Source organism: Sturnira hondurensis, unplaced genomic scaffold, assembly GCF_014824575.4.
Source record: "Sturnira hondurensis isolate 20B ecotype Veracruz unplaced genomic scaffold, ASM1482457v3 Scaffold0005279, whole genome shotgun sequence".
Taxonomy (NCBI): Eukaryota; Metazoa; Chordata; class Mammalia; order Chiroptera; family Phyllostomidae; genus Sturnira; species Sturnira hondurensis.
In genome coordinates, this window is record NW_028077910.1 from 17,513,164 (window position 1) to 17,529,822 (window position 16,659).

At 42.2% G+C, this 16,659-nt stretch overlaps 1 protein-coding gene and 1 non-coding gene across 3 annotated transcripts in view; both read right to left on the bottom strand.

The window, feature by feature from the left end:
- The window catches only part of GMPS (guanosine monophosphate synthase), a 50,186-nt gene extending 37,597 nt beyond the window's left edge, over positions 1–12,589 (bottom strand). The window contains exon 1 of one of the 2 annotated variants that reach the window (XM_037046678.1): positions 12,236–12,589. In XM_037046678.1, the coding sequence (XP_036902573.1) occupies positions 12,236–12,262 (27 nt within the window). In that variant the 5' untranslated portion in view covers positions 12,263–12,589. The remainder of the gene's footprint in view (positions 1–12,235) is intronic. The other variant, XM_037046677.1, reaches the window with a different exon arrangement.
- Positions 1,417–1,523, bottom strand: LOC118987533 (U6 spliceosomal RNA). Its single transcript, XR_005066588.1, has one exon. It is a non-coding gene; the product is annotated as a U6 spliceosomal RNA (small nuclear RNA).
- Positions 12,590–16,659: the final 4,070 nt, after the last annotated feature.

Genomic DNA, 16,659 nt, shown 5'->3' on the forward strand with positions numbered 1-16,659 from the left:
ATATCTAAAGGAACTTAAAACACTAATGCAAAAGAACATAAGCACCCCTGTGTGCATTGCAGCAATATTTACAATTGCCAAGATATGGAAACAGCCCAAGTGTCCACCAATAGATGAGTGGATAAAATAACTATGGGACATTTGCACAATGGAATACTACTCAGCCATAAAAAAAGAAAATTTAACCCTTTTCAACAGTAATGATGGACCTGGAGACCATTATGCTGTGTGAAATAAGCCAGTTAGCGAAAGACAAGTACCATATGATTTTACTCATATGTGGAATAATGAAGAAATTGAACAAGAAACATGGGGACAGACTCATAGATGGAGAGCAGATGACAGCTGGGGGGAGATCAGGGGGTGGAGAACTGAGCAAAAAAGAATAAAGATTCATGGCCATGAACAACAGTGTGGTGATTGCTGGAGGTACTGGGGTACAAGGGGACTAAATGATAATGGTAAAAATACAATAAAGGTTAATTCAAAATAAATAAATAAATAAAATACCATGTTGGGAACCATCCTGCCTGGTTTCAGAAGCTGTAACCTCCCATGACTACGGCTGAATGAGACTGTGGGACCATAAACCACTAAAGAGACAAAGATTATCTCCCTGGCAGGGGCACCACCTCTGCCCCCTTTACTTGCACCCTGCCTGGCCAGTTACCCAATGACAGGTAAGATTCCTCAAAGAAGGGACAACTTAAGACAGGCACAGTCATGGGGGCCCTCAGGGAAGGACTTGGAGGGCTACAGCAAAAGGGGGTGATGGACCCTTGCCCCTGGTCTAACATAGCCTGAGTCCTCATTCCAACTGCAAGAAGTCTCCTAATCTCTTGGCTGCCTTACTTCCCCTGCCTGACTTAAGCCTGAAAGAATGGCAGAGGGTGGTGCAGCCCTGTGCTGTGAAAGGGTGGGTACCCGATCAGGCCTAAGAAAGAATACATAAAATCCTGTAAACCTACTTTGCTAAGAATGCTCTCAATTTTCTGATTAAGGGTCAGAACAGAATATGAGTTTGTTTCCCAAAGTTTTGTAGCCTTTTAGCTAATTGACCCTGACTCAGAATAAGCCCTTGTATTTCTGCGTATATTATCTATTGTTTGATCCTACAGTGACTGATGAGCTTTACATGTATTCCTGTGCAAAATGAACCCAATAAAAGCCCACTGAGGAAAAGGCTCTTGGCCCTTCTCCTTTGAGAGATGGGCCACCTTTCTTCCCCAAGCAGCTCAGGTCTTGGTAGATTTATTCTCATCCGTGGTGGATGAGGGGGCCCTGCAGATGGAGCCCCCCCACAATACTGAGTTTATGAACAGACTCAATTTTGCCTCTCATATAATCCCTATTCCTAAAATACTTTTAAGAAGTAATTTTAGCAAAGAAGAGACCTATATATCTTTCCTTTCTTTTTAAAACACAGAACACTTCACAAATTTGCATGTCATCCTTGCACAAAGGTCATGCTAACCTGCTCTGTATCATTCCAATTCTAATACATATGCTGTCGATGTAAGCACTACATATTATTTTCTTTACAAATACTGTCAAGTTTAGGCACAGGCTGTCACAGTTTCACACGTATTTAGTATGCAGTCAATTTTTCAAGATACTACTATACTTCACAAACCAAGCTGCCTCTCTACACGTGGCCTTTTCTATTGTAGCAACTACACTTTGTTGTGAAAAATCACGTACTAATAATGCCTGTATTCCAGAAAGAACAGAATTGGAATATCACCATTTTCCAATCCCTAATAAAATAATAAACCTCAGCTACGGTGGTCCACAAAAGGACCAGTGCTGGCCTGCAAACTGTTTGTTAGCAGTCCATAGTAAGAAAAACATACACAAATTTTATATAAGTGTTCATAAACTTGTATTACGAGTTCACAGTACTTTTATTTCTGTTGAAATCTACAAAAATTTGGGCCTTCTACTTTTTGTGTCTTTCTTTTTTAAATTTCACTTGCCTAAAAATTTATTTTATTTTGTAATAATAGAGTCATCAATAGATTGAAACTGGTTTTTACTACAAACCTATGAGAAGCACTGGCTATTAAAATCATTAGATGAAAGTGAAACTCGATAATGGATAGGTAAGTTGGCAATATCTCATTCAATTCATCAATCTTAACATACAAAAATAGAGAGCAGGTATACATAACTCTTACTGTGAGGCATTAAGTAAACATATGAAGTAAGACTAAACCATGTATCTATACCATGTTGAGTTGAACGGTAAAAACACTATACTCTGCTTTACTTATACATATGCTTTCAATTTTCCATATGTAGCCAATTACATGATTGGCCCTTATTCCTCACTATTCCCTATAGCTGCCATTTATCATGTGACTTTACAGTTTGCCCCGTGATAGGCAGAATATATTTCTTCACTCCTCACAGTTCGCTCAATCATAGCACTTGCTTTGGTCAATGTACTGAGGGCAGAAACGACCCTCCTGTGCTTGTGCAATCATCTTGAGCCCCCTGGTCCCAAGGGAGAGGCAAGAGTAATGGAGCTCGGCAATGCTGAACTGACCCACAAACGCATGAGCAGATTAGTTGGCACATGCCTTTCTAGGATCACAAATTAGTATTAGAAGTATCAGAAAATACTTGAGATTTATCCATGTTGAGATTTATCCATTAGAAGTATTTTCTAATACTTCTAATACCTCTTAAGGTACAATTTAAAAAAATACTGCATACATGGCAGACTCTGAACTAGTAACATGCTATGAGTCTGCTTTCTCTGGCCACAGATAACAGAAATATGTAAGAATGTTCGGCAAAACTGTACAGAATGGCCCCAATCATGCTTAGTTCTTTGTGATCTTGTCTTTAAGACAGATATTACACCGATTCTTTAGCTTTACAAATTAAAAGATGCACACTTACCCTTCTGTAAAGGGCTAACTAATGAGGGAAACACATCAGGGAAGAGAAACTAGAGGCGCGAGTAATTAACTCTAGAGAGCTAGGCCTGATGAGCCCAAGATGATACTATACCTCACAAATTCACAGACGTTTTCTTTATCAAATTACTAAAAATAGCATTATATGAAAGTACTACCCCAATACCAGGGCTGCATTTTTAAAAACCCAAGCCTGTTAAGGCCAGAGCACTTCCAATTCTATTTATTTTCATCAACTTTACTGTCAAATTACTTTTGGATTTAAAATTTAGACTGCTACTGTCAAATAAAGAAGTATTACACACTTCTGGTACTCATTTTTATATTTATAAAGGCAATCAAAAATTATTGTGTTTCCCCACAAACCTCATACTATTTTTCTTAAAATATAGCTGAACACGTGCTTTTAAAAATATTCTTAAGAATCATTATAAATTATAAAAAATTATAATGAAATTTTTTAAAGTTTATGTACTATGCCAACGTTTAGCTCTTGCAGGAGCTATCCTTTGACTTTGACCTAGCAATTGCACTCCTAGGTGCTTATGCAAGAGAACCGAGCAATCCAAATGGCCATCGACAACATGTGAATGGACAAATAAATTCTAATATATCTATACGTAGAATACTGCGCAAAAATAAAAATGAACAAACTAATGATACCACAACATGGATAAATCTCAAAAACATTATGCTGAGAGGAAGAAGACAGAATCATTGTCTAATTCCATTTATATAAAGTTCAAAAACAGAGAAAACTTATGTATGGTGACAGACAGCGGAACAGTGGTAGTGGTTGGAGGGATGGAAGAAATGATTGCCATGGAGCATGAGAAAGCTTTAAGAGTAATGAAATGGTCTATTTCTTGATTGCGGTGGTGGTTACATGGGTACATGCATTTGTCAAAACTTAAATTGTAAGCATAAAGGTCTGTATACTTCACCACATATACATTTTACCTCAATACAAACAAGCAAAACAAAACACCTGTTAGTGACCTTTTTCAAACTACCAGTTCTCTCCACAAACAGAAAGACAACACCACAATAAGCAACTGTTACTTCAGCCTTCAGGGGCACTGGACGGCCAAGCTCCGCCATGGTATCGATAACAAGACCAACACACTCACACAAATCTAAAAGCCACTATGTTACAAAACCCTAGATCTATCAGGCTAAATCCCTGTAAGTGGATGAATTAATCATCCTTATTAAAAGTTTATACTCTTATCCCAAAAAGTACTCAGACTAACTTAAGCTATATCCACTCAAGGTATACCAATAACCTTCAAAAGAATTATCTTCTCAGTCTAATGCTGTAAGTATTATGGCTTATTTCACCCAATCAGATGTTGGATGCTGGAAGGAGCCTATCTCTACAGTTCATTACAATAATGAAGCAATGTGAAAACAGCCCACCACCAAAATGTAACTTAGGGTCTACACACAAAAAACTGGTCCTATAAAGTAGAGTACAAACTAAAAGGTATCCCATACTATGAGGTTAGTATGGCCCCAACACCAAAATAACTACAAGCCATTATCTATTGTGAAAAGAGATGCAAAACTCCACAAGACGATTTAAAAAAATCCAGAAACATTATAAAAAGTGATTATATACCATGATGAAGTGGCATTTACCCCAGGGACGCAAGTTTGGTTTAATATCCAAAAATCAATTAACTTAATAACATACTGAATCAATAAAGGACAGGAACCACATGATCCTCTGAATATACACAGAAAAGCATTTGTCAAAATCCAAAGTATTTTCATAACAAAAACATTCAATGAACTAGGAATACACAGGAACCCCCTCAACGTGATAAAGGGCATCTATAAAAAAACCCACAGCCAACACCCTACTTCATGGTGTAAATGCTTTCCCCTAAGGTCAGAAAGAAGGATTTCTGTCCTTGCCAATTCTATTAAAAATTGCAGTAGCAATGGTTGGTGTGGGTTGAGCACTGGCCTGTGAATCAAAGGTTGCCAGTTTGATGTGTCAGTTAGGGCGCCTGCATGGGCTGCGGGCCAGGTCCCCAGTTAGGGGTGTGCGAGAGGCAACTGATACATGTTTCTTTCTCTCACACATGGATGTTTTTCTCCCTCTCTTTCTCCCTCCATTCCCCTCTCCCTAAAAAATAAATAAATAAAATCTTTAAAAAAATTATAGTACAGCCCTGGATGGTGTGGCTCAGTGGATTGAGCACCAGACTGTGAAACAGAGGGTCACTGGTTCGATTCCCAGACAGGGCACATGCCTGGGTTGCAGGCCTGGTCCCCAGCAGGGGGCGCACAAGAGGCAGCCACACATTGATGTTTCTCTCCCTCTGTTTCTCCCTCCCTTCCCCTCTCTCTAAAAAGTAATTTAAAAAAATTTTTTAAAGACTTAAATGGAAAAATACCCATTCAGCACAATCTCTATCAAAATTCTAGCTAGCTTGTTTGCCAAAATAACTAGATTATCCTAAAATTCACAGGATCCAAAATAGCCAAAACAAACTTGGGGGAAAAAAAGAAAGAAAAGTACAGCCCTGGGTGGTGTGGCTCAGTGGATTGAGCACCACCAGACTGCGAAACAGAGGGTCACTGGTTCGATTCCCAGACGAATCGAAGGGAGGATTCGTCGAGGATCCTCCTCGAATTGGAGGATTCACACAACCCAATTTCAGTACTTAATACACAAAACTGCAAAAGCAAGACAATGTAAAATTGGTGTGTGGATAGATACATAGATAAATGAATCAGAATCGAAAGTCCAAAAACAAACAATTGATTTCCTACAAGGGTGACAAGGTCATATGAAATGAAAGAATAGTGTTTTCCAAAGAATGGTAGTAGGACAACTAAACAGCCACAAACAAAAGAATTTTATCGGTACCTCCCCTTATAGCATATACAAAATATAGCTCTAAACAGATCAGACACCTAAATATAAGAGCCAAAAGGTTAAGAAAAAAACACAAATCTTCATGATCTTGAATTAGGAAATGTTTCTTAGATATGATGCCAAAAACACATGACAACAGAAAAGACAGACCTGCATCAACATTAAAAGTGTTAATGCTTCAAAGGACACAATTAAGAAAGTAATTCCCCCACATAATGGCAGAATATATCTGTAGAGCCCATTTGACAAGAGACTTGTTAACAAAATAAAGAACGTTACAACTCAGTAAAAAGACAAATACCTGAAGACATTTCTTCAAACATACAAGTGGCCAATAAGCACATGAAAAGAGGTACAACACGAGTAATTACAGAAATGCAAATCAAAAACCACAATCAGCCCTGGCCAGGTGTAGCTCAGTCGATTGAGCACGAGTCTGAACCAAAGGATAGCGGTTCAATTCCCAGTCAGGGCACATACCTGGGTTGCGGGCCAGTTCCCAGCAGGGGATGCACAAGAGGCAACCATACAGTGATATCTTTCTCCCCCTCTCCTTCCCTTCCCCTCTAAAGATAAATAAATAAAATCTTTAAAAAAAAAACCCCACAATCAGATACCACTTCATACCCACTAAGATCTATAATCAAAGAGATGGAAAGGATTCTGTTCTCCCTTTGACAAACAAGAGCAGCCAATAATTTGAAATGTCCAAGCAGCTTTAAAGGTTTAGGTAGTATCCTCAGCAACTTTTATGGCAGATTAAAGTACATTATTTTTCTTTTTGGTTAGTTTCAACATTGCTGGTTCTCAACTTTCAGAAAACAAGTAATTTGACACTCAATTTTTAAGAATTTTGGAATAACTCTTAGCATAGTTATTAACCCAAAAAATTATCCTCCTGGCTGGTGTGGCTCAGTGGACTGAGTGCCACCTGTGAACAAAACAGCAGCCAGTTCAATTTCCAGTCAGAGCACATACCTGGGTTGCCAGCCAGGTCCCCAGTAGGGGGTGGGGTGTGCGAGAGGCAACCATGCATTGATGTTTCTCTACCTCTCTTTCTTCCTCCCTTCCCCTTTGTCTAAAAACACATAATTAAAATCTTTTTAAAAAACTATTCTAATGTATACACATTAAGCTTGAATTTTAGCCAAATTTTAAATACATGTCAACAGAGAAATTGAGATCCAAAATCAGGACATTATGTGCTCTATAGCTGGAGTGGCCATATGGCTCAGTTTTCCCAGGACTGTCCTAATTTACACCTGCTATTCCCACATCCTACCCACATTAACATTTGTCTCATTTTTTAATTTTTAACATAATATTATAACTGCACTAAGTAAGGTATGTCGGATTTGTTACACTGTACTTTCACTTTATACTTCACCTTCTGCCAAGCCTTTATCTCGTACTGTGTGGAGTGCAGGTGCAGTGAACAGAGAGCTCACTTTAATTCTGGTTCAATCTGAAAACTAACCACCAATAATCTAGCCCTCATTCCCCATAAAATGAAGTACACCTGTACACTGGCAACTGGGGGTAGCTACTTCTATGCAGTCTTGGTTGCTGATAGGAGAAATGTTCAAAGCTGCTATGCCCACCAGTCACTTGGTGTACCTGCCGTTTGAGTTACAGTCATTCCTCAGATTGCAAGGCCACCACCAGCTGGGTCAGTGGGACATGTGAATAATGCAGTTGTAAAATCCATGCAGGAAAGAGACACTATGTGTTCCTGTGTGTAATGTACAGAGTATAATCTGAACACTCATGCTATAGTGGTTTTGTCATTTATTTATTTACTGTGTTGTGTAAATCCACAATTATTTGTTGGGTAACATTATTTTACAGCAATTAAAATTTTAGGTTATTTTAGCACCTGCTTTTATGATCAAGTGTCCCAGTTTAGATAAAGAGAATATATGGTCACACTACCAAAACAAAACACCTTATTTTCTATCACATTATAATGGACTCTATTAGAGAATGTGTAGACATAATTACATAAAGGATCCCTTGGGTTCTCAAAACCACAAGCTCGCCCTGGCTGGTGTGGCTCAGTACATTAAGCTCGGGCTGTGAACCAAAGGGTCACCGGTTCCATTCCTGGTCAGGGCACATGCCTGGGTTGCAGGCCAGGTCCTAGTGGGGGCCATGTGAGAGGCAACCACACAGTGATATTTCTCTCCCTCTCTTCCCCTCTCTAAAAATAAAGAAATAAAATCTTAAAAAAAAAAAACCATGAACCCAAAGCCATGGCAAGGATGCACCGACAAGCAAAGCCACTAATATCACATTAGTACTAAAGATTTTATTTATTTATTTTTAGAGAAAAAGGGCAGGAGGAAGAAAAACACTGATGTGTGAGAGAAACACTGGCTGCTTCTTGCACACCACCAACCGGTGATCTGGCCCCCAACCCAGGTGTATGCCGTGACTGGGACCAAACTGATAACATTTTGGTTCTCAAGCTAGCACTCAATCCACTGAGCCACACCAGCCAGGTATGAACTACCGTGATTCTTGAGCAAATACAGAAAACATCTCTACTCCACAATAAGCATGGAAAAAAAGAATATTCTATATACTCCAGAACAATATATGCTATATAGAGGTTAAAAATTCTATATAAAGGTTCAAAATTCTATAAAACAATTACCCTTTTTACTGTTGTTGATTCACAAAGTACTTCAGAATTATGTATTAACCCTGTAGATTTCATTGATTTTGAGCACCTAAACAAAGTTTAGGTTAGTAGGAATCATGAAATGAGTTTAAGTACCAAAATGGAGGAAATTTTTACCACTGCAGATAGCAAACCCTATATCAAACAGTACTCTTTGGAATATTATTCATTAAATAGCCCTAAAATATTATCAAACACATGTGAACAAGTATGAGACGAGTCTATTTTTTTAAATCCTAGAAAGACAACTATTTTCCTTACGTGACAAGCTGGCCCATACTAAAAGCAAGGCCATCCGAAGTTCCTGTAAAAATTTCAAAACCTTCCAAGTCCAAGAACAGATAATAAAAGTCATTCCTTTTGTCTGGAACAGCTCTTCCATTTCTAGATGAATATCTTGATGGAACAAAATCTGAAGCAAAAAAAATTTTTTTTGACCTTTGAAAAAATGTACTATAGGATTATCAAAAAAGGAAAGTTAATTCTCAATGCATCCCAGATAAAAAACCTCAGGTCATCTTTCCATTAAATTACAAAACTTATACTTTAGCCCTAGCTGGTGTGGCTTAGTGGACTGAGTGTCAGCCTGTGGACTGAAAGGTCACTGGTTCAATTCCCAGTCGGGACACATGCCTGGGTTGCAGCTGGGGCCCCAGTCGGGGACAGGCAGGAGGCGACCCATCAATGTCTCACACACATTGATGTTTCTCTCCTCTTTCTCCCTCCGTTCCCCCCTCTCTAAATAAATAAAAACTTAAATACTAGTAAAATTATTTTTAAAAACCCTTATACTTTAAAATACAAAATTTAAATTTATAACATCAGTAAGCATTTATAAAACAACCCTAATGATATGCCCTAGTTCATATTTTAGTGAAGACGGTGGGACAAGTCTCACTTCTACTCCAACCAAGTAAGAGTCTGAGGCTTGGTAGGGTTGTAACATGGAAAACTTGACAAGTAGCCCTAAGAACTAACTCTGATAATCCTGCCTTAATAAAAGTGAAAAAAGTTATGATGTCTAATACTTGACAGTTACACATATTTTCACAGACACCACTGAATGGTTGTGAAAATTTTTAAGAGACTTGCTGACTGCCTATGCTTTTGTTTATGTTGAGTAAGATACTAACAAAATAACATTTGTTAAGGAAACAAAAATACCTGCTTTGGATGGTTAACCAAAGTAGCCCCGAAGAAAAAGAAAAGCTGGTTTCCAACCCCAGTTATGTTTTTCCAGTGTAAGGCGCTGGAACACATAAGATGCTTTCCAGCTCTAAAATGGCACTTTGTGGATAAAACTAATGGAAACAGCCCAAATGCTTTTATAGATTTTAGGTCTCTCCCAACTTTCTATCAGGTTAAAAAAAAGTCATTCTAGAAAGTCCTGATAAAAACTGAAATATGCCAGAATAAAAATCAAAATCAGCTCTTTCCTCACTTTAATTTATGAACTAGGATTTACACACACACTACTGTCAGAGGCACAACAGATGTACAAACTAAGCTTGGGTCCAGTATTTGTGTCGCACCACAGAGGGAAAGGCGGTTCAGGAGTAAGCTATGGAAAATAGATGCCTACTCAGATTTCCAGGTGGATCTCTGAGATATATCTTATTTCACCTACTTAATTATTTGTATTTCCCATATTTAAAGATGTCCTCACTTGAAATGTTCCCTGTGATCAATGCACATTATGGTTTAATTGTAAGGTTTTCACCCCTTAGGAATACATGAAATAACCATAGATTTGATGAAATAGGTATTTCCCTGGATTGCTCCTCTTGAAAATGCTTCTAATTCTGTACATATCTTAATGTTAGTATAGTAAAACAAACAAACAAACAAACCATTCTTGATTATGCTATAAAACATAAGGGACCTTTAAATAAACATAAGTTAATCAGCAATTCACCCGAGGCTCGAATAGAGCAAACTGCTCAATATACTCTTTAAAATTCAACTTGAACAAAACAAACAAAAAATACCAGCAAGGAAAAAAATAATGTATGTTCTATATTCCTGAGCCTGATAAAGTAATTTGGAAACTGAAACTTGAACCTTCTTTTGTTAATTTCGTGAAAATACTTTTTTCAAATCACCATAAACTTTGCAAAATTAGGTTGGAGTCCTCCTAATATAGTCATTTCCTCTATCAGGACAAAGCCGAATCTTTCCAATGAGCATAAGACTCAAAGTAAAAGAAGAAAAAAGCTGTGTTAACTAGTGAACAGGAAAGAGCTGAACACTGACAGGGTTTACATTCTGAGGTTAGAAGCTAAAAGTCTGAGTGTCTTCATTCACCTATTCAGAGAAAGAGCTCCATCAAGTTTGAGCATCGGTTTCCTCGGTTTAAGAGTATGCATCAGCTGGCCACCCTACAATCTTTACACATTTGTTCAACCAACACTGTCTGAATGTTTACTAAATACCAGGCAAGCATTCATGGAGAGGACCCACTAAAACGTGACCCTTAAGAACCACTTTTGTAAGGGAATACTACCTAAATGAGACATCCCTGCATGACTTACAGAACCAATTGGCACCTGACGTTTAAAAATCCACACACCTGAATGAAATTCAATAAAGCAGTTTCTTAACGCCAGGCCCTAAAGAGCGTACAGGTAGTACACCTTACTCAAGTAAATCTGAATTTAAAACTACGCCGTTTCCCGCTGACGAAACTTAGTGAGGGCCTGAAAGAATCCCAGACCGACTTAAATTGTAAGACAGAAATGAAAGCGAAGGCGCTCAATTCAGAAGCGAGACGAAAGGGGTCTAAAGAAAAAGTGAGATGGAGGTGGCGAGAAGCGCTGCAGGGCCCAAACAGACGATCCCCAATCCGAACATCAACTAAGCAACTTTTCCAGCATCCCGGGACTGCAGACTCCCCCCGTCCTCCGGCGTGGTGGCGGAGGGGGGCGTCCCAGAGACCTCTCCCCACTCTCCCCACGCTCCCCACGCCCGGAGCTGGTCCCACGGCAAAGAAACAAATAAAATCCCCACTGAGCTGGTGGGGGCGGGGTTGCAAACGCTCCCTTCCTCGGAGGATGGGGGAGGGGAAAGGAGTGAGCGACCCTCGGGCCACCAGTCCAGATCCGGCCCGGGGGTTGGGGTTGGGGGGTGCAATCAGGGGGCCTCGTTGCCAAGGCCTCCAAGGCTGGCGTGCGGGAACGAGGAGGGCCACCGAGGGCAGGCGGGAAACGGGGTGGCGGGAAGACGAGAGAATGGCCCAGCTCGATCGCCGCACGCGAGGCCAGGACCCTGCCTTGCCTTCAGCGGGCCCCGGGATCTCACAAAAGGCCCCCAGCCTCCTGAAGGGACGGGCTGAGGGTTAAGGAACCCCCCGCACAACCCCTACACACACACCCCCGCTCGCCTCACTACCCCCACCCTCGGGCCGCGCTCCGCGGGCTCGGCGCCCCACAGCGGCGCGGGGGAGCCAGGGCCGGCAGCGTGGCCGTAGGGAGCTGACGCCCTCCCCGACGCCCGGCGCTCGGAGGGCGCAGGAACCCCGACACGCAGAGAAAATCAACAAAGCACCTGCCGCTCTTGAGAATACATGCCACAGGCCCCTGACCCGTGGCTCCCCGACGCACCGCTGCCCCGGCAGCAGGGCTGCGCTGACGGTTTTGGGGGAGGGGGCGGGGAAGGTGCCCGCGCGGTGGCTCGCTGGCCCCGGAGCCAAGCCTCGTCCGGAAGCGTTGAGGGAGGGGACCCCCCACGCCAGAGACTGACCTTGGAGTCTCCGTTGCACAGAGCCATCGGGGCCGGTGCCGCGGCGCCTAGAGTATGAGACGGGGCGGGAGAGGGCCGACCCGGTCGATGCCACGAGCCGCGAATGAGAAAAGGGCCTGGTTGAGGAGCGGAAGGGCGAGGAGAGAAGCTGGCTGCCTGCGAAGCACCTAATGCAGTAGCAGCGGCGAAGCGCGAGCCCCAGCGCCGCGGGAGAGGAGACCAGCAGCGCACACGATACCCCCACCGCCTGCTTCCGCCCGGGCCGGCCACTGGGAGGAGCCAGAGCCCGTTCGGCCCCGCAGACGAGTCGCGGGAAGCCCCCGACTTGCCGCTGCGGCTAAGTAGGCAGGGCTTTCAGCGCTGGGCCCCTCCTTCAGGCCCGCCCCGCCGCAGGGACTGGCTCTCTGGGGAAGAAACCCGCCCAGTCTCGCCTGCCCGCCTACAGGAGGAGGGGCCTGCCCCGCAGTGCCTCGCTCCTGGGCCAGATCCCGACCCGCCTCCGTCTGGCCCGACCGCGGGGAGAGGAGCTCGAGGCGCCCGGATGACTCCGCCCCTCCCACGCCGGCTCCGGACGGCCGGCCCTAGGAGGAGGGATCCGATGTGCCCCGCCTCATCCCCGCGGTTCGAGCCAGCCCGGGAGGAGAACCGAAGCCACTCCAGCTTCTGTTCTCCCGCTTACCTAGCTCTGGCGACGCTGAGTTGGAGAGCTTAAAGAGCTGGGCCTGTGGGATAACTCACATCCAGTGCGCGGCCTCATCTCAGGTTTGGGGAAGTGGAGGAGGCCGAGACTGCTTTGAAGAGTTTGGTGGTTACATCTCAAGGGATGTCAAAGTGAGATTTGATCACTTAGGTCCCGTGAAAGTTCCACAATGGGTACAGAATTTTTAAAAGGGAGACGTTTGGGAGCGGCAGTCAGGTGGGAATCTGGGCCAGGGAACTAGTGATGAAGCTCAATTTGCACAGCAATGTTTTTATTTATGGATTGCTTGAAGAGAAAGGCTTGCAGAGCCTTCCAAATACTCTGGCTCCAGTCAAGACGAGCTATTATTGCTTTGAATTTGGTCACCTGAGGGTCTAAATTGGGGTTGGGGAATAAATAAAAACTCATGGAATGGCTTCCAGTTAGCAAAGCTTTTGAACAAATATTCAATTATAAAAAGTCAAATTTGCTGATCTCATGCTGTGTCAGCATCTAGTCCAGGTATTAAGGACTCAAAGTGAGACAACTCTGACCTCCCAAACCTCATTGTATTCTAACCAATCCCATGAAATTAGTGAGGTAGAATTGATCCTCACATCAACTTTTTAACTAATGAGGAAATTGAGGCTCGGTGAGTTAATGTGCCTCCCTTGGTGCAGGATAATGAGGGCCTGATCTTGGAAAGTTTAATCCTACAATATATACACGAACAAAAGTCCCAAGACTCTAGTGGGTCTCTGACTAATCGAAAGTGTTTCTGAAAAATGGATACTTGAACTTTATTTAGACAGACATGGATACTAGATTCTGTTGGTAGTCTGTACAAACAATCCAGAGAATAGTGTCATAACCAATAGAAAAAAACCCAACTTGCATCAACATTCACCCAGAATGGAATGAAATGTACTGTGCCAGCCAGTGTTAAAAACTAGCTAAATCCCATCTATGTTAGATAATGCCTAGATTCAACATATTCTAGTGGTCACATATGTTTGTGGCTAAGAATATCAGCATATACCCAAATCTTTTTAGCTTATGTTCTTCTGCAACTTTTGACTGTATTGAGTCTTCTTTCTTGAAACTGGATTTTCCTTAAAATATGTCATAGAGGTATCTTTTCACATCTAGGATTGTACTTGATCACCTTTTCTTGCCCTTCTTCCTGTATCTATCCTATAGGAGGAGACTCAAGTGATGGTTTTCTTCAGGGTTTCCATTTCTAACCCTCTTCTCATCTTTCTCTCCACTTATTTTTCTCTGTGGCATTTGTTTAAATGTGTAGACTTGCTTAAAAATAATAGGTTCTATGTTTTGACAGTTCTGGATTCCAAATCCATATTACTCTGCACATCCCCAGTTAGATGTTCAGTGGCATCTTGGGCCCCAAACTCAACAAGTCCAAAACAGAAGCTCCCAAATTTCTGTGCCCAATCTCACTGGCACTGTGATAATAGTGGAAAATATTCCATTTTTCACCCATAAGCTACAAGTTTCTCATAGATGCCCTATATCAAATTAAAGAAGTTCCCTTCTAATTTTGCCAAAAATTTTATCATGAATGGATATCATTGAACGTTTTTTCTGTCTGTTGAGATAATCATATGGTTTTTGCTTTTTTTGATTTATTAATGTGATAAATAATATTGATCAATTTTGAAGTGTTAAACCAGCCCTCCATTCTTGGGATAAATTTAAAGTAATCATGAGGTATTTGCCTTTTTATGTATTGGATTGTATTTGCTAAAATTTTTATTTGAATTTTTGCACCTATGTTCATGAGGAACATCAATTTGTAGTTTTCTTGTAATGAAAATCAGTTTTCTTTGACTGGTTTTGGTATCAGGGTATTGCTGGTCTCAAAGAATGAAGTTAAGAGTTTGTGTAGAATGGACTTCTAGCCAAGATGGAGGCATAGGTAGATACACTGTGCCTCCTCGCACAACCAAAAGAAGGACAACAACAAATTTAAAAACAAAAAAATAACCAGAACTGACAGAAAATCAAACTGTATGGAAGTCCGACAACCAAGGAGTTAAAGAAGGAACATTCATCCAGACTGGTAGGAGGGGTGGAGGTGGTAGCCTGGTGGAGAGGACTCGTGGCAAGGGGGCAGCTGGCAGACTGGGGGAGTGTTGGGACCTGCTCTGCCTGGTTTCAGGAATTGCAACCGTTTAAGGCTGAGTGTGCGACCTCTGGAATGCGAGCCACTGAGGAGACAAGGCTTGTCTCTGGCAGCAGATGTTGCCCCTGCTTCATCCCCCTGCTCCCAAAGTGTGATTGGAAGTCAATGATGGGTAAGACCCCTGGGGGCAGAGGAGGGCAACCTAAGCCAGACACAATCACTTGGGAAGCTATCATGGCAGGACTGGGGAGGGGGATGCGACAATGAGGGAGTGACAGGCCATCACCGCCCCCATGGGCTACTCTAAGATAGCCCAGTCCCCATGTCCTCTAGGAGAAGTGCTTCCTGGCTCTAATCCACTTAAACCTGAAAACCTGTGGTGGGAAAGATGATGCAACCTTTCACTAGCTAGCGCAGGGCCTGGGTAATCTGGCAAGATAAAGAATTCTTAATGAACCTGTGAGATCTGCTAGGAATGCTTTTAGTTAAATGTTTTTATTTTCTCATAGTTTTATAGCCTTTTAGTTGATAGACCTTGATTTAAGGACAAGCCCTAATGGTTCTTTGTATACTATCTACCGTTGACTGTGTATTGAAGGCCTGCACAAAAAAAATAAATAAAAGCCTGTCTAGGCAAAAGGTATGTGGCACTCTCCCCTACAGAGAGTGTCCTGCCCCTTTTCTCCACAGGACTTGATAGTCCATATGAATTTGTCTTGATCATCCATAAGTATGCGAGCACTGCCAGTCAGTTCATGTGTTGGGGAGGCAGCGGCTTGTGGATTGGGCAGTCCTACATTCACGTGTAGATAAACCAGGAGGAACAACTGGGGAGAGAGACAGACCATGCAACCCAAGGCTCCTGCGCAGGAAAATAAGGCCTCAAAACATCTGATTTGAAAACACCTGTGGGGGTTAAGGCAGCAGTGGGAGAAACTCCCAGCCTCACAGAAGAGTTCTTTGAAAAGACCCACAGGCTTCTTGGATGTACACAAACCCAACCACTTGGGAATCAGCACCAGAAGGGCCCAGTTTGCTTTTGGGTTGTGGGAAAGTGACTGAAAACCAGCAAAGAGCAGAACACTGTTCCCTTTCAGACCCCTCCCCCTACCTACAGCATCACAACACTGCCACATGGGTTGCCCTGCCCTGATGAACACCTAAGGCTCTGCCCCTTACTCTGTGACAGGCATGCTGAGACAACAACAACAACAAAAAAGGTCCAAATGAAAGAACAGATCAAAGCTCCAGAAATAATACAACTAAGCAATAAAGAGGTAGCCAACCTATCAGATGCACAGTTCAAAACACTGGTAATCAGGATGCTCACAGAATTGGTTAAATTTGGTCACAAATTAGATGAAAAAAATGAAGGCTACGCTAAGTGAAATAAAGGAAAATGTACAGGGAACCAATAGTGATGGGAAGGAAACTGGGACTCAAATCAATAGTGTGGACCAGAAGGAAGAAAGGAACATTCAACCAGAAGAGAATGAAGAAATAAGCATTCAAAAAAATGAGGAGAGGCTTAGAAACCTCCAGGACATTTTTAAACATTCCAACATCCGAATCATAGGGGTACCAGAAGGAGAAGAGGAAGAG